At 41.4% G+C, this 22,761-nt stretch overlaps 1 protein-coding gene across 1 annotated transcript in view; it reads right to left on the reverse strand.

Moving 5' to 3' along the window:
* The window catches only part of CSMD1 (CUB and Sushi multiple domains 1), a gene marked incomplete at both ends in the record, with an annotated part of 1,592,168 nt that overhangs the window by 539,196 nt on the left and 1,030,211 nt on the right, over positions 1-22,761 (reverse strand). Inside the window, one exon of the mRNA XM_080710482.1 lies at positions 13,927-14,039. Within this exon, the coding sequence (XP_080566608.1) occupies positions 13,927-14,039 (113 nt within the window). The remainder of the gene's footprint in view (positions 1-13,926; positions 14,040-22,761) is intronic.

Consider the following 22,761-nt stretch of genomic DNA (forward strand, 5'->3'; position numbering starts at 1 on the left):
TTCAACAATTGAATATTACCCAGCAGCTAAAAGTACTAAGTTCAAATAATGCTCAGTACTCAGGTAGGAGCAGAGATTCACTTCAACCATGCCTACTCCATATCCCACCCTGGGTCCCCTCGGCTCCAGGTGAAACCACAGCACATTTTTTTCTTATGCCCTGAGGTCTGACAGCTCTTGTGAGCCAGAGTTACAAAGCTCTTCCAGATGAAGTTGTGCAAAAGATCACAGTCTGCCAACTTGGCTACAAACTCACCTTCTACACTTAGCATCTGTGTGTCTGTGAGCAGACATGACTGCCTGAATTTGCCTGAGTTCCTTGTGTGCAAAGTGGTTAACTACAAAAATAGACTGTCTTGGAGGCTGCTGGGAGGCCAGGTGTGCCTGCCTGGGCATGGCGGGCACAGCACCAAGTATATAGAAAGCTTTCCGCAGGTGGACCAGGTGTTCTGTGAAAACACTCTACTGAGGAACTCACGTCAAGATTTTTTTTTCCCCCAGGATGAGATATACAAATGACACTAAATACTTGACTGTGGTTAAGTGATCAGGAGCCATCATAAACTGGTATAAGTGGATTTGACAGTTGCTACTAAGTTATTTAAAATAGGTATATAGTCACAGAAGTTTGTGTGTTACATTTTAATCTTAGACTGGAAAAGAAGCTAACACATTAATAAAAATCACATTTTCCATTCTTATAAAAACCAATGGCTGTCTGAAGAAATGGCCCTTGATTATTTTTATCTCTAGAGATAAGCCTATTAGTAGTAAAGGCATAAAATTTTATCTTGCTAATATAAAGTGGCAAGTCTTCTAGAAGAAAAAGATAGTTGGCCTCAACCTACTTTTCTAATGGGATCTTACTTTCTTGAGTCAAATTTCTCATTGTGAAAACAAATCTAATTTCTAAAATCCTTTTAATAACCAAGGAATTGAAATTATTTTGGAATGAAAAAGTTAAGCAATAAAATTTTGAATGTTTTGATTTTGTTTAGTCTTGGCAAATTTTTTCCATTGATTCCAGCATCTTTTAGTTACATTGTTACTGGTTTCTTCTTACCAATCTCCTTTCACAGTCATACATGACTTCTTATTTCAAATTAAAGCTGCCAAATAAAATCACTCTGTCCATTATAAAGCTTTTGTTAAATTACTTTGGATGTCCCAGTGATCTCTTTGCATACTGCCCGGGAAAATCAGTTGCAATTTTTTCCCCTTCAGATCTTTGACTTCCAAATTTAAGCAGTGATATTTAATTAAAGATTTTCCACCAGAATTCACCTGAGATCCAATATTTGTATAAAATCCTCTGAAATCAAAGGAAAAATAAGAAAAAACCAGCCAAGATGGTAGTACTTAAAATTTCACAATAGAAACCACTTAATGTTGCGAGTCTTTAGTTCACCTTTGCAAGCTGATAATCTCCCTGAACCCTGGCTTTTTTTTTTTTTTTTTTTTTGCCAGTAAAGGTAGATGCCTGTCATGGAAAATTCTTTCTAAGAAAGAGCTAAATCACCTGCAGGAGATTTCAGAAGAATGTAGTGCCAAACTGATCAAGTGGGAATGAACCATGTCTCCCTTTCAGGTATTTATTATTTTCTGACATCAGAGTCAGTGATTATCTCGCTGTCTTTCCATTACTAGTATTTGGACTCCACACACACCCTTATTTACTAAATACTCTCTGCAGATATGTGTAGAAACATATGCCTGCGTATTTCAAATTCAACAGAGAAATAAAGTAGATGAATTTGTGAATTTTGTGCTTCTTAAAACAATAAGAGAGCTCTGACAGGAAGAAAATGACATGGAATTGAAAAGAAGAAAAAAGGCTTAGGTGTTCAGATGCGCACATTTCATATTTCAGTACATCTCACAATCCATGCACATGCTAGAGCCTGGGCAATAGAGCTATCCTTGTATACTAATTTCCTAAAATATACATGGTGGCTATCACACATTGCATTTCTTTCAAATACAGGTGTTAAATGACTTGAAGCTGATAAATGTAACAAATGCACAAGCTGAGTCCTGATCATGATGCCATCGATACAACTATCCCTCCCTCTGGCAAAGGTGACAGCCTTTCAGGGCTGGTGTGCCAATCATGGTTATGTGCAGAACTCTGGTCATCCTCAGGGTAAACTGAGGGAACGCAGGCCTCACACAAAAACCAGGTTCTCTCACTGGGTCAGAGCCATCACTTGGAGACTTCAAAGTGCGATCCTCACCCCTACACCCAAAGATAGGACCGGAGTGGGATCAAGTATACCCAAATGCATGTTTCAAAACACTCTGCGGATGGCTAGCATGTGTTAAAAGAAAACATTTTTTCTCTTTATTTAAAAATGAGCATCATTAAATGAGCTTATCCTCAAAGTCATATTACAGTGATATTTCATGTTCTAAAATCTGGAAGGCATCAGTAATCTTCCCTCAGCCACTGGGTCATCGGCACATATGCGCACACAGCGTCATCCTGAAATTCAAGACTGGCAATTTCTACAGAACTGTTGACTTATACTGTAATTATATATTTCTTTTTTATCCTTTATTATTTTTAATATTTCATCTGACATTGGCTTCATTTCAGAATGGTGGCGGTTAGTTTAAAAATGTACCCATTTATTTAGATAGACGTTTATTGTAAGTTTAGGAATCTACTTGCTTTAGGGCAGTCTGGCGATCACTGGATCTATAAAAATCACAACTCCACTTCAACAACTTTCTTCTGGAACATTCTGCCTCATCATATGGAGCCTTTGACTAAGCCACGACTTGCCTTTGACGATGCTGATTCAGTCTAAATGTGCTCAAATTTCTGCCGATTGACATCTTTAGGTCTATTAGACATAATCGTCTGTCTGCTGAACATTTAGCCTCTATGGTTCTCTAATGTACAAATACCTACACTGCAGGATGGTAGCAGATGACCCAAACTGAAATTTAGATTAATCTCTTATTTATACTATTTTTATATTTCAATCAAACGTTAAGGCCCCCAGATCCCCAGTATTTTCTTTTTGCCTGCTTCCACTTTCTTCCAAGTGGCTTTGTCCTTCAGCCTTAGGAAAAGCACATGGCAGAAGGTGGAGAAGGCGGCTCTTCCTATGCCCTGGGGGCTGGGTGGAGTCAAGCAGGAAGAACCAGGGACCACACAGAAAGAAGGTCCGGAAGGCTCAGGTCACCACATACTGTCACACACACACATCTGCCTGCCAAGCACAGCCCCGTGTCTCACGTCACAGAGACAGACAATGGGACCAAAGGGACCCTCCTTTTAGAGGCACTGGATGTGACAGTATAATCGAGTGTTAAGACTCCACTCTCGAAACAAATAAAAGGCTTTGTGTTTACCGCACTGAGATACTTTCATTGAAGTTATCTGATATAGGATTTATTATATATATATATATATGTCTTCCCAGAGCTGTTTTTAAGCTAATCTTTTCTTGATCATGACTTTAAATTTGCTATGAATAAAGTCTGTGTTCATCATCTTTAAAACCTCACTCAATTTCTGGAGGAACAAAGAAGGCAGTATTAATCCTTTAATATACCTAGAAAAAGGAAGATTTTATAAGAAGTCAAGGAGGTTTTGTTTTCTTGCTTTTTTAAAAATTTTTTTAAGTAAATTCCTCATACCTGTCATTTATGCTATGACTAGCCAAGCAGAATGAAAGAACTTCATCTTCTGATTTCAGGAATGCTTGTTGTTACAAAAATCATATGAGCATGATAAAGTATAGACTCCCTGCCCAGAACTAATCAGATTAAAAGTAGCTAACAAAATCAAAATGTATATGTAATCCTTAAAGAACCATCTGTATCAGGACTCTTTTTCAGAAGAAATTATGTGAAATAGGATTTCCCAGGCAAAGACAATTGCCAATCATGTAAGAATTCAGAATCAGTGACATTGAAAGGACTCCCAGCAGCACCATGGGCACAGACAGGTATGAAGCTATTGAATTTCACTTACCAAGACAATAGCAACAATTTCATAACCCGCCGAGCTCAGAGGAAAAAATGTTTAGAAAGTTCAATTTTTTAGTAATAAATAATGCAGACAACTTCACGTTGGTGGAAATTCCGAAACCAGGCAAGTTAAAGGATCCCCAAGGTAAATAATACTGACAGTGTCTTCATGCACTAATGGCATTTTCTATAAAAACTAGAGAAATCGCCAACATTCTAATACCCTCTTGTAGAGCTTTAGTTAAATTTTTTCTCAGGATCTTCTGTGTGCCACTGAAAGAATCAATGAAACACAGGAGAATTTGTGAAAATAAAAGAATTATTTGTAACAGGCTCTCCCTCCCCTTAGGGGAAAGTGAGAAAGACAGAAAATTTATTTCTTTGACAAAATTTAGTTTTTATATTATTTTAGCTCTTTATAGTGAGTACTCTTTCAAAACTGTAAATAATTATTATTTTGGCTTTTCCAAGATATTGTGTATGTCTCATCCAAATTAGTGAGAATTTTTTTTTTTTATTGTAACACTAGTGGAACTTTTCTAAAAAAATGTACATGGAAAGTTTTTTAAAAAAACAAATTCATCTTCACCATAAAATTATAACTATGCTAACACATGTGTGGGGTGAAGAATTAGTTATAGGAAGTATCATCTCATTTAGCGTTCTTCACGATAAAGCTGTCCTTGGAAGAAAATCCATTCATACGGAGCACCGACATCGACCTTTTATCACCACTATGAGTTGTAAAATCGGTGGCATGGAGCTATCCTATTTGGAAACGCTGTCGGAAAGATTTAGGCTTTTAAATATATATTTTTTTATTATCTCAGAAGTTATCTGCACCGTTCACAATGAATAACTCAGATTCTGGCAAATAGTTAATCCTGAAGTCGGACAATGCAGATCATAGCTGGGTAGAAATAAATCTGCCTCCTGAATGCTGTAAAACAAACTGAAATGAAGAGCACGTTTCTTTGGTGGGAATGCTAGGTAAAATCCCTATTCCATCTGCCACGAGACACACAGGGTAGAATGATCCGCTTGAAGATCCAGCTTAGGAAATGTGGACTTGTGCGCCATCCTGGGACGCCCTTCTCTTCTCACAGGGAGGCGACGTCCAACAGGGACACGGAGTGGGGCCTGAGTGCAGGGTTCACCAGCACTGCGGCAGGCCCTGTACCATGCAGTGCAGCCAAATGACTGAGGGGACCATTTATGAATATGTGATGGATGCCCTTGCTCATCCAGGGGACAGTTATTTTACAGAGTGGCTAGCTGTACAGAGCAGCTGAAAGAGCTCAACATGGAAGCCGGCACCATCACTCCCGTGGCCCACTCAGACCCCTGTCTGGTACTTGGACCAGGTGCCTCTCTTGCGGAGGGTCTCTGGCAGGACACAGGATGGCCCCTGAGGGCCTCTCCCTCTGCTTTCAAGCATCTTTGAGCATTTCGAGGCCCACCTTCTGCACAGCCTCGGCACTTGCCGTTTTCCTACCTCCTTTGCCTTGGTCTTTATTGGATGTCATAGAACCGGCGGAGCAGACTTGTGTCCACATCCTGCTCTGCCATTTATGAACCTCAATGCTTCTTTCTTAGAAGGGTCTCTCCCTCTAGAATACCGTTTTAACTCCATGAGAGTTGGTGTATGCCCGTGTTGGGATTATAGGACTGAGTTACTGGGGTGTAAAGGAATCCTATCCTGGGCACCTTGCTGGAGGCTTCACATGTCCCATCTCTTTTTTAAAGTTTTATTCTTTTTTGCGGTACTGGAAATGAAACCCAGGGGGCATTCTATCTCCCGAGCTACATCCCCAGACCTTTTATTTTGAAACAACGTCTCACTGAGTTGCAAAGGGCCTCACTAAATAGCTCAGACTGTCTGTGATGCTGTGATCCTCCTGTCTCAACCTCCCAAATGTGGGGATTACAAGTACACACCAGCATGCCAGTAACAGGCCCTTTCTCTTTAATGCTCACTTTGTCCCAGGGGGTCCTTGTCACCATTCTTACTGTATTCAATAGGAAAGTGACACTTGGAACTGGGACTTAAGCCCAAAGTCTGGAGGTATCCATTTGTGATGTGTGCTGAGACCTCCCAGGTGCAATCCAGCTCTGTCCACACACAGGGAAGTCCATAAAGGTGGAGGGGAGGTGGAGGATGAGCATAGAGATGGTGGCTTGCCTGGCTCTCAGGGTCTGTGGCACAGGTGCAGGTGTGAGCACAGGGGAGCCTCTGATGCCCAGAGGAAGCAAAGCCCTTGTCCTTGTGTTCTGTAGGTCCTCTCCTCTTCAGGGAGGTGTGCACACTTCCATGACTTCCCTTCAACTCCGCCATCTACCTTCACTGCACCTTAGTCACACACGTATACACACACACTCACACACACACACTCACTCACTCACACACACTCACACACACACACTCTCACACTCACACACACACACTCACACACTCCATGCTCATGTTCCACTCTTCTCTCCTCAGCCCCACCTTTAAAATACCCAATGCCTGCTGCCCCATGGTCTGCCTGGAATGCATCAATCTGAGAAAGCCTGTGACTCACTTCTATCTATCCTCAAGCACTGCTCCATTTTGGAATTTCGAGTTTACAAAAACGCTTCCTTCAAAGTCAGGTGTAGTGGTGCACACTTGTAATCCCATTACTTGGAGGCTGAGATAGGAGGATTGCAGGTTTGCAGCCAGCCTCAGCTCCTTAGTGAGGCCTTCCACAACTTAGTGATGCCCTGTTTCAAAAAATAAAGAATATAAAATAGGACTGGGGGTATAGGTTAGAGGCATAATGCTCCTGGGCTCAATCCCCAGTGACACACACACACACACACACACACACACACACACACACACACAGGCTTCTTCAGCCAGACATAGTGATGTATGCCTATAATCCCAGTATGCAGGAGGCTCAGACAGGAACATCACAGGTTTGTGGCCAGACTCAGCAACTTAGTGAGACCCTGTTTCAAACTAAAAGAATAAAATAAAATACGGCTCTAGGGGTATAGCTCAGAGAGAAAATGCCCCTGGATTAAATTCCCAGTACCACATGGGGGAAAAAAAATTCCTCACTCCTCCAAAAGAGGCAGATCCTCTGAATGGTAAAAGTAGGAGTGGGGGTAGCAGAGCAAGTCAGAAGGGAACGAGTGGGAGGGGGAAGGACTACAACAGAGAAAACAGGGCCCCTCTGTACCCCGCTGGTGGCCACACCCTTCAAACCTCTTGTTTCTAGGCGATGTGACAGCCTCCTTCTATTCTGACCTTCAAGGACACAGGGGCATGCAACTCTAAAGATTCAAAATAATCCTTTCATTCTTTTGAAGAGATTACTTTGATGACTATATTTGAAAATGTTTTTTCCATTGGGCTGTCATGATTTTAGTGAAAAGCTCTTGTTTTTTACTAATGGACACCCATGCACAGTGTTTAAGGACCCTGGGTTTTACAGACTTGGACACACAATGTAGTATTCACTTTTTGTGTCTGATTCCTTTCACACACTATGAGGTCTATGAGATTGATGGTGTTGTAATTAGTTAATAGAGGTAGGTTGTACTTTTCATTTCTGTTTAGTATTCCATTGGATAAACAGACACTGATTCTCTGTTCTACTGCTGACAGGCACTCTGCTGACGTCCAGTTGTTGGTCATGGTGGACACGTGTTCCATGGATGTTCTCTGCAAACATTCTCCTTTGTGCCTTCCCACTGGACACACACCTGAGTCTAGAGAATGATTATGTTCCGCTCAGCAGGAAAACCTATTTCCAGAGTGATCCACCAACCTTGTAAAAGGAGTTTTGAGAAGTATTTTTATTTGGATTAAGGGCAAGCTGCTGGTTTTAGTGATAGTAGGCTAGGGAGGAGGTAAGCCCAGGAAGGCCCCCACCAGGAAGATGGCCCTGACATTGTAGGAAACTCCATAGACCACTTGCTGTTCATTATACTGGACATCTGAAATGGTTCTGTAAGGTAGATATTGCTAATCTTATTTCATAGAGTAAGACTGTAAATAAAACTCATGAGGCAAAGAGGGGCACTGGTTAATGATAAGTAGTTAGTGCAAGGACTGAAGCCAAGAGTCAGCATCTTGGAGCATGTAGTTGAGCCTGTTTTAAAGTATTAAAAGTAATAAAGTTAGCACCTGGCACAAATCTCTCCTTCTGAGAGAAATTAAAGTAGATATGTGGGGAAAGTGGTTATGTGTTTCTGATTTGAATGTAGCAACATCTACTAGAAATGATATTTTTTGGCCTTATAGAGGCTTAATGGTTCTAGAAAGGGGGTCAGAGCAGAAGATTGCATAATGCTAAGTTACCTTAATTTAAAAATACTCCCCATGGTGTTCATTCCTACCTAGCAACCCCTCCTTGGAAGCGAGCAGGTGATGTATAGCACTGCTAAATGAGCAAGCATGTCTGGAAGCCTGCGCCCAGCTCTCCAGATCAACAGCCTGCACCCTCAGGAGGAGTCTGAGTCTTTGTCTTCCTTCTTTTCTTTCAAATTCCAACCGAGAACCTTCTGGGGTATGATCCTGTCCAGAGGGACACAGGGACACATCCGTGGTCCCTGGAGTCTGGGAGACTCCATAGAGTCCCAATGCATAAAGAGCACTGGAGAATAAGGAATACCTGGATGTTATCCAAATTAGAGTAAATCCAGGAACACAAAGCTTTCAATTACACAAATAGGATTTTAATAACCTGAGACTCTTCACTTTTGTATAAAGTCCTTCGTTATATATTAAAAGGAAAATCAGTACTTATATTGAGTGATAACCTAAAAAGCAAGCTAATTATTTGCGTCAACTTGAGCTTTAAAGCCTCCTTCAGGTTTTCCCTTGATTGATGAGACAGTGTGTTCCCAATTTAAATTGGAATTTTATTACAAACATGTTCTTTCAACGTGATTAATCTGTTACAGGAATCAATGGGAATTTCATCTCATGAAACTGTACTTTTATGAATAGCCAGGTGAGTGTCTGTAATATTGGAGCCCAGCACTTTCTTGTCTATTTAGGTGTAAAGAGGTCTTCATGGTTCAAGATTAATATACTTTTAAAAAATTCATCTTGTAGACACCCAAAATGTCTTAATGATGGATTATGATAACAAGACACTTATTTAATTATAATTAATGATGGAGACAACTTATAAAGAATGAGCTCAATTCTCTTCTGATTTAAAGAAATAATGTGCCCTACATAAATCTGCCATTCCCTGAAAGCCAAGAATATGCAGGGTGTCTTGCAAATATTTCCTATGGTTTCTATTGTGCTTGTTGCCTCTTTCGATCTCAGTGTTGTGATTAAATGAGTCTTCCAGGAGGAGAAGCACCGGAGCCGTCTTCTAGCCAGTCCATCTGGTGTGCTGGCATGGTAGAAGAGAAGAAGACAAAGAAGAAATCCAGACCCAAGTACCAGAGAATGGAAGGTGGCGTTTAGAGCATAGCAAGAGAAAAGAAAGAACATTCCATGGATGTGGTTACCTGAACAAAATATAATTCAATTAAAAAGTATGTGATGTTTATTTTCAAGAGCCATAAAATTTTATGGAGGAATACTGTTTATGGTTAACAACAAGATTCTCAAAAATTGTGCCTATGAAAGAAAGCATGACCTTTAAGTTTCTGTGACTGGCTAATTTCATGTAACAACGTTCTTCAGGTGCTTTTATTTTCCTGAAAATGACATATTTTTCTCTTTGTTACTGCTGAATTTTTTGTAGAATTCCATCGTGTGTATATCCCGTAATTTTGTAAGACATTGATCTCTTGATAGACACCCAGGTTGGTTTCATAGTTTGTCTACTGTGAAGTGTGCTGGTATAAACATAGATATGCACGTATCACTAGAACATTCTGATTTCAACTCCTTTGGAAAGATACTCAGGGGAGATATATGTAATCACGTGGACCATATGGTGGACTCATTCCCAGTATTCTGAGGACTCTCCACACTGATCTCTACAGTGGCTACCCAATCTGTACTCCCACAACAGCACAGAAGAGTTTCTGCTTCCTGCCATCCTCAGCAGCATGTATTGTGATTGAACTTCTTGGTTATGGTCATTGTGATTGGAGTCCCATGGCATCTCAGTATATTTTGATATGCATCTCTCAGATTGCTAATGATGGTGAAGATTTTTCAAGTATTTACTGGACGTTTCTATCTCTTCTTTTGTGAAGTGTCTGTTTATTTCAATTGCCCATTTCTTGACTGTTTTTTTCAGTGTTAATTCTTGTAAGTTATTTGTATATTCTAGATAATAGTGTTCTATCAGAGGAAGAGCTGGCAAAGATATTATCTCATTCAGGAGGTTCTCTATTTGGACTCCTGATGGTTTCCTTTGATGAAAAAACTTTCTAGCCATCCCATTTATCAATTCTTGATTTAATTTCCTGAGGTTTGGGGGTCTTATTGAAAACGTTTCTACTGGTTCCTATGTGTTGAAGTCTTAGACCTATAACCTCTAGTAATTGCAAAATATCTAATCTAATTTCTAGGTCTTTGTTCTATCATGATTTTTGTGCAGATTGAGAGGGATTTAATTTCATTTTTCTACAAATAGATAACCAGTTTTTCCAATGTCATTTGTTAAAACGGTGTGGTATTACAAGCTTGTAATCCTAGCATTTGGGAAACTGAGACAAGAGATTTGAGGCTTACAGACAGCCTTGCCTATGCAGTGAGGCCCTTTGCATCTCAGCGAAATCCTGTTTCAAAATAAAGAATAAAAGATAGGGTTGGGGTGTAGCTTAGAGTTAGAATGCCCCTGAGTTCCATCCCCAGTACACCAAAATAAATACAAAATAAAAAGGGCTGTCTTTTCTCCAGCATATGTATTTAGCCCCTTTGTAAAAACTGGTTATACGTGTGTGTCTTAATATGTTTTGTTGGAATAAGAGTATAACATAGACTTAGGCTTTGTGGTATTTAGGGGAGCCACAAAGAAGGGGTGGAGATTCAGGAGAACAACGTATTTTCCATATGGGACAGAAGGTTTCCCATTCACCCTCAGTATGAGCAACCTTGAGCCTCCTACCCGGGGACAGCATCAGAGGAAGATGCTCTTCCATGGCGGTGGAGACTGGGCGAGGCCAGGCCTCCAAGCCATTGTCCTGCTTTCTGCTCTCTGCTGTCCTCTCTTTTGTTCTAGGACCTTCAATGGAGATATCTCCCTGCCTGGTTCCACTCACTGGTGAACTTTCTCCCCTCTGGAGCCAGAAGATAACTTCCGTGCCTCTCTGCTACACCTTAGTCACAGCACTTGCCAGGTTCTGTGCTCTTCTTCCTGAATTTCTTATTGACTATCCTGGTCGCTCTGGTCAATATCCTTCTTGGAAGGGTACCATGCAGCTCTCCAGAGAGGCTGCCTAGATATGGTCTGGGGCAAGGCGCCCTGTTAATTAAAAGCGTAACTGCACCTGGAGCCAGGCTTCACTGCAAGGCTGGGAAGGTGTCTACACATTGCCGTGAATCAGCTTTACCTCTCCTATATCATTGCTTGTTTAGCTGCTTTTAGACCTGTGTGCAAAGTTTCTACTCACCTCTTTATTTATAAAATTAAAATTCACATTTAATTATATAATTTATATAGTAGTCAAGTAAAATATATGCTTTAATTATATATATTTAATTATACTCCAATTATATATAATACCATAATTATACATATTTTATACTTTAATCATTTAAACACTTCTAAAGATGTATATATGTGTATGTGTATACACACATCTGGATAAATGTTTAAGTGATTAAAGTAAAAACATAAATATATGTTGAATTAGAAAGTATATATAAGCTACTGCAGTTCTCTACTGCCAGAATCTTTCATATATACCAGTGCGGATCATCTTTAAATTTAATATTTTTCATCTTCAACACTTGTTCTAATCACAAGTACAGATGCCCAGGGCATGGCTGAGGCTTGAGGGATAATACTTATCAATATTTCTTCAGGTCAACGCTGTTTGAACGATGAGGGCTCCTGGCAAAGGTCACTCAGCACTCTGAAGAGGACCTCAGATCCACCCAGCTCTGTGATGGGCTTGTTGCATTCTGAGTACTGGCAATTGTAGCCTCACAACAGGGGTACTCACCTCCAGTCAGTAGTGCAGAGAAACCTTAGTACTCACACCACCCAGTGTCCTTCTCCCTCCCAGCCTGGCCCCCTGTGACTCCAGCCCCATGGCCAATGCATGCTTTCTACCCTGATTTTGTCATAACTACCATAAAATGACATTGCCTTAAAAGTTAAAGACAGAGAGAAGCAGCCATTGAAAAAGGGAAGATAGCCTCACCCCATTCCCAGATAAAATGAAAACACGTTATATTTTGTAGCCAAAGGGGATAAAGATCAGAGCTTCAGGCAACAGCAGAAGGAGAGTTAAGCTGGACTGTGCTCCTGAGGAGGTATGAGACATATTCAGTGAAAGGAGTTGTCCCTGGATTCTACCTCAGGCAAGGTCTATGGGAACTCAGGTGCCCAGGGACTGGGTGGCTCTCCTTAACACATCTGAATTTCATATTCCATTCCCTAAAAATAACTATTATTTCTCTACTTTTCCAAACATAATTGAAAGTGCTATGGATTTTAAAACATGGAATTCACATGCAGGCCAATTTGTGGACGAATCACTAAGGTTTCCACAAGAAGCCATGAGGACCTCCTCTTGCACGCTGACTTTCACATGAGTTATTTACAAAGCGCAGCTGGCTTTGTGACCTGCTCCCTTCTGGAGCATGAGGGCTGTCATACTTCCCCATGTGTGACCTGGGCAGTGCTGGCCACCTGGCTTCCTGCCGTCCAGCACCTAGGGGATGCTGCTGTGCTGGACTCAATCCACAGGTCATGATTTGCTGAAGTTTTATATTTTTGTTTGGGTAGTACATTGTTTTTAAGAGGGGTCATGTTACTTTTATTTGTTTGGGTAGTACGTTGTTTTTAAGAGGGGTCATGTTACTTTTATTTGCAAGTGCAAATTAAATGGATTTTAATGGGCTGCTTACTAAATTGAACCTTCTATGCTATAGTGGTAAGAATTATTGGTTACTAGAAAAGCAGGGAATGATACAATGCTATCCAGGTATAAACATAATCAGAACAGAAGGGAAAGTTTCATAGTCGTATTACCTATTGACAGCTACAGCTGCTCCGCTGCGCCCAGTCTTAGATCCCTGCTATCTTTAAGATTTACAACATGAGCCAGATAGGGTGGAGCAGGTCTATAATCTCAGTAGTTGAGAGGCTGAGGCAGGAGGATCATAAGTTCAAAGGGTATCTATAGCAACTTAAGGAGAGACTCTGCAACTTAGTAAGATACTATTTTAAGAAATGAAAGGTAGGCTGGTGAGGTAGGACTCAGTAAGAGTATTTTCCTAGCATGCTCAAGGCCCAGGGTTTGATCCCCAATACCACAAAAAGGAAATAAATAAATAGTGATTGGAGTGTAGCTGGTAGGTAGAATATACTTAGGTTCAATCCTCAGTACAGAAATAAACAAAAAAATAAAAAAAACTTGTAAATGATTACATCACACACTTGGGTTGTTGTACTATGTCGATGTTTTAGGACTAAACATGGTGTTAGGATGTATTTGTGTATTTCCATACTATACTACTTAGCCTGTAAATAAACACAATATCCAGACCACTGTGTCTATTTACTGGTTAGATGTAAAGGAATGAAAACCAATGCTAATATACATGTATTTATTGAAAGGAGCACTTTCAGCACAATAAGAAATGCCACTACATTCTGCCACAGTACTACTGATTTACTAAAAAGTTGCCTGTCTGCTGTCTATATAATTTTCAAAGTTAACTATTCATAAGAGAGAGAGGTGGTTTCAAGCTTGTTTCTATATCTGGTTTAATGTTCAGCAAGATCCATTTTGGATTATATTTTAGGTCGGGGCATTGCTTACCTTGAAACTGAGCATTGAACCCCTTGCGCCGATGGTTGCTGTCAGATGTGAAGTGCAGCCGGAGCCAATTCTTGCTGCTGATAACGGGAGAGGGAAGGTTCATGCCCGTCAGCCTGCAAAAGAGAGAGAGGAGAAAGATCTCCCTTGTAAACCAACAGAGCAAATGTCCTTTATCAGACCTGTTTCAAAAGGGGATGACTGGCATTCTTCATTCTAAGATGCTTAAAACAGAGGCTCTGTGTTATATGCCTTTAAATCTTAAAATGGTTTTGATAATTTTGCCTTTTTCCAAATACAAAAGCTCTATTTATCCTTGATGGAATGAAGGCTTTCAAAAATATTTGACATTTTGATTCATCTTAATCAACGTTGGAGATATGAGAGGGCATTCTTTTGATCTCTCCTTTCTTCTGCTCAGGACCTCAATCACAATGGATCATATACAGAAAAAGAAGTGGTCAATTGACAGAATTCTGCCTTCCCCTATTGGGACACTTAGAAATTCTATTAATTTGGAATATAATTGAACAAGCTGCTTATCCTGCTCAGGTCATATTACCACATCCCATCTGCAGAACCCACAGCATGGGCCCTTCCTGCCAAAGTACAGAAGAGTAATATTTATAAGATTGATGAGAAGAACTGTCAAAGAGACTTGGAATGGAATAAAATTATGTTTTACTAAAGTAGTGTATTAATCTTTTAAGAAGAAGATACAATCAATCTCTGTTAAGCTGTTTAGATTATTCAGACCACTCTACACCTTTCAATGAAGTTGTCAGAAATGACTGTGTATTTTACTTTCCACTATTGACAATATCCAGTCTTTACTGCGGAGGAAAAGCCGTCTTGGATCATAAAGGCCCATGCACTGAAGTGCAAGAGGCATATTCAATTGGGCCAGTGGCAGAGTAACCCTAAACTGGTAAACTTTAGATACACAATGAACTGCTGTCTCTACCTGCTCCTGGTGGAGGCAGCAGAGTTAGATGCTCTGTAATGAGTCTTAGTTTACCAATCTGTAAACTAGACATGAAAATACAGTCATCCCTCAGTATCTAGAGGACACTGAGTTTCCCACAGATATAAAAATTCACAGATGCTCAAGTGTCTTATATATGACATAGTGTCTGCATATAACCTATGTACATCCATATATTTTAAAACACCTCTAGATTGCTTATACTTAAGATAATGTATTTGCTACGTAAATTCTTACTATACTGGATTGTTCAGAAAAAACTGACAAGAAGGAAGTTTGAACATGCTCAGCACTGACACCATTCTTAAAATCATTGTGTGCCTGTGGTTGGTTGGATCTGTGGGTGCAGTAGTAGAGATTCGAGGGAGATTGCCGTTTCCTGAAGGAGTTGGAAGAAGTTATATAGACACATGTTAGCATTTTTTTCAAGCTACTGCACTTCCAAGAGGGTATGAACTGCATAATTACTTTGCCTCGGAATTGCCCAATCTATTTCCCAAAGCATGCTCATTAGCGAGGATGATCCATAAAGGGTTCACCGCTTTGCTCTTAGTGGGAACCTGCTGATCCCTGGTGCTAAGATCTGGTTTGGAAGGAGCACAGATGCATGGTCAAGCTGGCACCTCATTTCTGTGGGCAGGATTTGCTAGAAACCCATTGCAGTATTTTCTGACTATTCTACTGCATGGAGGAACAGTGACATTGAATAAAATATACAGTGGAACTCTGGGATGTCAGGGTGCTCCATTTAAATGCCAGGTTTAAAAATGTGCAGTACCATTTAAAGCTAAGAGTTAAAGCTTAACTGTGACCAAATGCAACAGTGTTTATGTCAGTGTTTAAAATAATCTTCTGTGAGTGGAAACACAACGCTGGGATTTGCTGATTTCCTTGGATTTAGGCCGTGCCGACTGGGGAAAGCGGGGCTCAGCTGACTCCAGGGCACATTCTATCACCTTTCTTAATTGAAATTGCTGCAATTTCCATAGGTCATGTTTCCATAATAATTTTTACTACTGTGACCCAAAATACTTGATGACCACAACTCAGAGAAAGAAAGATTTACTTGCTCATAGTTTGGAGGCTTCAAAGGTTTCAATTCATGTCAGGCCATGTCTGCAGTTTAGGGTATTTTGGCAGGAGCAGAGAGAGATGGGAGGGTGGAGAGATGTGCACAGTCCTCAAGGCCACATCCCCAGTGATCCACTCCTTCAGCCACACCTGCCTAGGTTAACACCGGTTCATCCATTAACCCATCTATAGACGTATCCATTGAGGAGATTACAACACTCATGATTTGACTTTACCCCTGAACACTTTTGCCAGTGCATGAGCTCTTTCAGGAACATTCCATGTCCAAACCATGACCGTTACATAGCTTAAACTAATACCAAGAATGCCCTAAGACAAGTCAATTCTGGACTAAAACACACCACCTATTCAGTTTACCTTCATTAAATTTCTGAAGTTTTTATACCTCAAATACAGATTTAGTTTGAGTTTCTTTTGAAATATATATTCTCAATTAGATTATTTTAATGGTTCTCATCTGCATACTGACCTTAACAATGCTCATAAAATAATTTCCTCTTACCCTCACCAGTGTTTCTAATTACCTAGCCACAGAAACGTCAGCTTTGGGTTGGTTAACAAAGTGTTCAGTTTGCCATTTAGGTTTGGGGCTGGGGATGAGGCTCAGGTTTAGAATGGTTGATGGTTGTCTGTCACGCGCAAGGCCACGGGTTCCAAACCTAGCACCTGTTATACTCAGTCAGCTCAGCTGCTGTCCTTCAGAAGCAGCCGAGTGATGGATAGGTCTTATTCCAATAATACTTGTTAGAATTTCACATCAACTAACATCTGAATTTCACATCAACTTTCTGTGTTACAAAATATCCCTCTTTAAAATACTTACTTTCCTTATACCCATTTAAGAAGATAAAAGCCCCTCTCTACCTATAAGTCAGATTTAGCCCGGGGGCAATAGTTGACTGACCCCTGCCTTAGTATATAGGAGAAAGTTTATGAAATTACTCAGCTGGAAAAATTTTAGACAGTGTATATCAACCCAGTGTAACTGCACTCTCTTTTAAGGATTAACTACTTCACAAGCTCTTTTCATATGGAATCAATCAGGAAGGCTTTGTAACAATCATAGAATTCATTTTCCATGGCTGGAGCCATACAATTTCTTACTAGAAATTGTATGAGTTTTATTTATTTTTTTGTCTCATGAGATAAAAAATATCCATGTTTCTGTTTGGGGGAGATGGTATTTTAGATAAGGCCTATCCATGGAATTGTGGGTTATTTCCTATTCATCCACAGGACTGGGGCTAACCTTACTGCTATTACTCGTCATAAAGTTTATGCTTTAAAGTCAATCGTTCCTTCATTACAAACTAACATTAAGGAGGTCAATTATGAAACAAACTGATAGCTGATTTTGTGAATTCTCACAGCACTTGAATGATTCAGGTAAGAAGTAGAGTCAGAGAATGTGTCCAGATCCCTTCATGGGATGCAGAACATGACCCCAGAGATGCGCAGGTCCCAGGGTTTTGTGAGAGGGAAGCCTACCTTGCCAAAGTGCATTGCACACCTGTGGCAGCTTCAGAAAGGGGCCAGAAAGGGACGGTGCTGGGTCTCAGAGTGTGCCCAGTGTGTCCAGAAATCCTCCAAGTGGGAGAAAGAGTCAGAAGAGAGTCACAGCAAAGGATCGCACAAGGTTGTGGGGCTCACAGTCCACCCCACGCTGGCCCCAGAGATAAGCAAGCTCTACAGCCCTGGACAGGTAAGCAAGCAGGTCAAGGTGAGAGGTCTCCCTCAGCTGCCCCAGGACCACAGTCCTGCCCACACCTGGCCTTGCAGGGAGATCTGCCAGGTTTCCCACCTATATGGAACGCCATGATAGTGTGTTTGTGTTGGATTAAGTGGTAAGGTTTGTGTTCTTTATGATGGCGGTAGAAAGGGAACACCTTATCTATCATCTATCTATTAGATGTGGGCAACTTTCTTATATGTCAACCCTACCTTAGCAAAGTGGCTTAAAGCAAGACAACTGAGAAAGCCGAGATACAATCTTTTAATAAGCATATCCTATTTTTCATTCTAGAACAGTCCTGAAGTAAAGGAAGTATGGCGGCCCACTTTATCACTTTCTATCTGTTAATAATCTTCAGGAATCAGCGCAGTCTGAGCCCTTGCTGTACTGCGGTTATCAGAAACTGGACAGCACCTGCGGCTGCAGTAAGATTTCCCAGAAATCCTTCACAGAAATTTCTCATATTTCCTTTCCTTTCTTTTCCTTTTTTTTTTTTTTCCATTTGGTGCTAGTGGCTGAGCCCAAGGCCTTGCACATACTTTTTTTTTTTTTTCCTGTCAGCTGGATTTGGAATTTTTCCTAAGTAGACCCTTGGGGAAGTGAGACAGAGATTACTATGCAGATATCTAGGGAGTGAGAGAAGATTCAGTGTACAGTTCACAACAGCGGCATTTGAAGGCGAAAAGCAGAGAGCGGCGGTGCAGCCCGGTGTGCACGTCGGCTCCGGGCATGACCAGTACTTCCTGTCCTTCCATGGAGAACTCGGTCCCTCACCTGAGGGCCCAGAGGCAGCCTCGGCATCAAGCATATGGGCAGAGAACTAAGTTCAGGGCCTTGAGGACAACTGAAGCCGCAGGCCCCGAAAGACCTTCTGGGGAAAGGCTTGCAGGCTGTTTCTGGGGCTGCTGACGTCGGGGAGGAGCCCGCAGAGCCGCTCAGCTGGGTGTCCAGGGTCTCACCAGTGTGGGCAGCAGAGCCGGGAGCCCTCACTTATTATTTCATGAATGCCAAATTAACCCCCTTACACCCTTGGCAGAGGCATGTTCCTTCAAAAACTCAACAAGGCTTCGCTTTGGCTAGGAGTAAAAATACATGCAGGGCTCACGGGAGCCCTTAAAGTTAAGGCTGCCCTGTTGGAGCCAAAATAGAGCAGGCTGGTCTGCTCCACTTTCTCCAAATAGGCTGGCCGTGAAATTTTGGATTCTATTTTTAACAGGCTCATCACTGACTCTTCTCTCACCTCTTGAGCCCCACTTCCCTCCCCAGCAGGGCGGGCGGAACACGTCATCCCGATGCTTCACGGAGTCCTGGACCGGTGACTCATGGGCTGCGCTTATGTAACTTGATAACGGGCGAGCCAACTCACTGATATAATTTCCTAAAACACATTTGGAGATGGAAACGCTTTTGAAATTGCTCTGAGGACGTCTCTGACGTGAAGCCAGATTGCTTATGTTTTTAGGAAATCATCATAGAAATTACGGGGGTTCCTCTGTAGTTAAAGCTTTTTATGATGACTAAGAAGCCAGAAAATATTAGCACTATTAGGATGGACTTTAAATGATCTCCTCTCTCTAAGGAGACTAAAGCAGTTATAAACTGATTACTTCAAAGAGACTGATTACTTGCTGATATGTGGAGAATATTGCATAGATGATTTATTAATTTTCTTGTGTTCCTATGAAAATATAGTCAAGATGATTCATACTATGGTGTCTGAAGTGACTATATTTTGTTATTAAAATTAAATAGACGAATATGCTCAAAGAGAGAGTGAGAGAGAAAGGGAGGTAGAGAGATCATGAAGTGTCAAATTCCTAGTTGAGTATTATTCATATTTTGAGTAAAATCAACTTTCTTACCAACCAGATTTGAGTGTGTGCTACCATGTCAAGTCTTACTTTTGACAAAGAGAGTAACACTGAAACACTGAAATAAAAAGGTAGTTGCTTCCTATCACTTACACAAGCATACCAGTCTAAGTGTGCACGTGCAGGCGTGTATATATATTTATCAGGTATCCAAACCTTGGTACCTATAGCTATACAACCTGATCTCTTTTTGGTTCATTTTTATATTATTGTTATTTTTATTATGCACACATAAAATATACTGTACATACTTATATATATTTACTCATAAATATTTCTAGAAATTTAATCCAAAAGTTCTGTGCACAGTTATATACTCTCTGGAGAAGACATTTTATTATTATAACTATCAACAACAACACAAAAGCAACAAACCCCTCAGGGCATATTTACAACCATGTCACAGAAGACTTCTCTGTTAGAAAGTTTTTCCTTTAATTGAAACTGATGCTGTCAAATTGACTTTTACTTGGCATTGCATCAAGTTCAGTTTATCTCTGACAAAATGCTTCTCTCTCCTGGGCAAGAGCGTGGTCCTGGTTCCCTCTATGAGTGTGCTTTCCAAGGCCCTGTCTTGAGGCCTCACCAGTGCCCACATCTTAGCCTTCTTAGGACTCTGTCCTTCATCTTTAGCTTTCTCAGTGTGAGTACCCCTGCCCCAAGCAGACATTCAGTCTCTTCTTAATGACCTCTAAAGAAACCCAAAGAGACTGTACCTCACCTACCCCAGAAATGTTCTCATGTCCTTTCTCCAGATCCATTCACATCTGACTGTGGTTGTCGTTAACCTCTTTGGCAATATTTGGACCATGAACACACTAGGTTTCAGTATTTCAGAGACAACCCGCTCGTGGCTGTGTATTTTAAGTGAGGCCAGGCTGAAAGGAGGGGAAGGCACTGGAAGCTCACATGTATAGTCAGCCCACTGCTGTCTCCCTCTCTCTTTCCTCCTAACAAAGCACAGACCATGCTCTACCTACCTACTCATCCCTCTTTGTGCTGCTGAAAATCAGAAATCATAGACTGCTTAGTGCCCTGTCCCTCTCAACTCTAACCAGTGTAGGTCAGACATGAACCATAAAAATTACCAAACCTTTACAACAGCTTGAGTGAGATGCCAGGCTGGGAGCCGACGATACGGCTGTGAGGAGCCATGGCCACACTGTCTGTCAATGGAGACTGACCTCGGAAGACCAAGGACACATAAGAAGGGCCGCGGCATGGGAAGGCAGAGTATTACACGTCTCCAGGGGCTGTTTAAGCTGATCCTGGGGGGAAGTCCTCTGGCAGGTAGTGTCTGGGCTGTAGCTTATCAGGTGAACACAACAAGGAAGTGTGGCTAGAGCCATATTAGAGCAGTAATTGCCAAAGGGAAGATGAAGCCCAAAGTAAATCATAGATGAAGACCTTAGAAGATATAAAGACTTCCTATGTTCTTGGGTCAGTAGAATAAATACCATCAACATGTCAGTACTACCAAAAGCGATATAGAGATTCAGTGCAAGTCCTATTGAAATACCAATGTCGTTCTTCATAGAAATAGAAAAAAAAAAAAACCACACCTAAAAATTCTAAAAATATTTTAGTTGCTCCAAAACACCTGGAAAATGAAGTCAAATTCCTCAACGCAGATCAGAGGACTCTTCAGGATAGGACTCTACCATATTCTGTCTTATCTGTCACCATGGCCTCCATAAAACCTGTGTTCTGTGCACACAGGATTATGAGCCACCCCTAAAATGTCCTGCGTGCTCAGACTTGCCTTGGCACCCTGCAGCATCCCCAGACTGAATCCCTTTGGTTCATTTTTATTTATTATTAAAATTATTTTTATTCTCTTTTATTGATACTTTAAATCCTTCTGAAACTTTTATACAAGAGACCTTTCTTCCAAGACCTTTCACGTCTAAGTCTGATTTACCTACCGTTGCCTTCCTGATCTGTCTGAGGCCTCTTGTTATGCTCCGTGCGTTGAAGGAGGCTCTGCCTGTGGACTGGGAGCTTGGGCAGATGCTGCTGGCACCATTAGCTCCCTCTCCCGCAGGGCTCCTTACCCTGCAGTCTCAACAAGTCTTTTGAAATGGTTACTTTTACTTCTGCTTCTAATATAAGTTACTAAAAAAGTAGTGATTCCTAAGATGGCACAGACCATCAAGAGGACATGGTGTCATGGTCTCACACTCAGCTACTTCCAGTGCCCTCCAGGTGTGAATGGGAAGGTTCATATGTTTTTTGTTGCTTTCCCCAGAATACTTGTGCAGCCTAAAGGTCAGCATGGCTCAGCTCCTTCAGAAAGGAGGCCCCGATTGCCAGCCTCCTCCCTTCCATCCAGGGAAAAGGCCTTCCTGTCAGTTCTAACAGGACTGTTGGGATGAGACGAGTTTCTATCTAAGTAGAGAGATTTGAGAGAAGGTCATAGAAAACACTAAGGGCTTCAGGAAATTGGGCGTAGGGATTAACCCAAAGGTCAAGCGAAGAGGATCATCTGGGAAGGGCTAAATGCCAAGGAGCTGCTCAGAAGGCAAGCTAGAAAATGGTCTGAACAAACAACTAATGCAAGTAACGCAACCAATGGGGCCGTGGCTCTGACCACAGCACTCCTCCTAAAGTCCCGGGGCCTCTGAGCCACCAAGTGGTGGAGGAGCAGGTCTGACGCAGGTGACAGCCTGGGCCTGTGGGGCATGTTACTTATGCAATCTGTACCTGGATATAAAATGCATACACCTAGATAACAGGCAGGTTATATACACATGGATAATATGTCAATGCACTGGTCTAGATAATGTATTTCTACATTCATATATAGATGCTTTATGTATGCACAGACATATAAAGCTATATGTAACGCAATTTATTTATACAGTTAGATATATTTCCTCTATAAGAAGCACACACACACATGTGCATTCTTCTTATCCATCCTGTTACTAAGCTAGTCTCCAAACGCACCAGCATTTTCCTGCTTCTCACCGTGGAGAGTGCTGCCTCGCTGCATGCTGCACTCTGATTTTTGCAATGTTAGTGCTGCCTTGGGATTTGTGCGGGGCCGGGTATACAAGGTGAGCAAACGTCTGTCCCCGACGTCAGCATTCGGGTGGAGAATAGAGAATAAACTATGATGGGAGGCAAAGGCTGAGGTGGGCCGCCCTGGGGGGGGG

This window comes from Muscardinus avellanarius (genome assembly GCF_963383645.1).
Source record: "Muscardinus avellanarius genome assembly, chromosome: 14".
Taxonomy (NCBI): Eukaryota; Metazoa; Chordata; class Mammalia; order Rodentia; family Gliridae; genus Muscardinus; species Muscardinus avellanarius.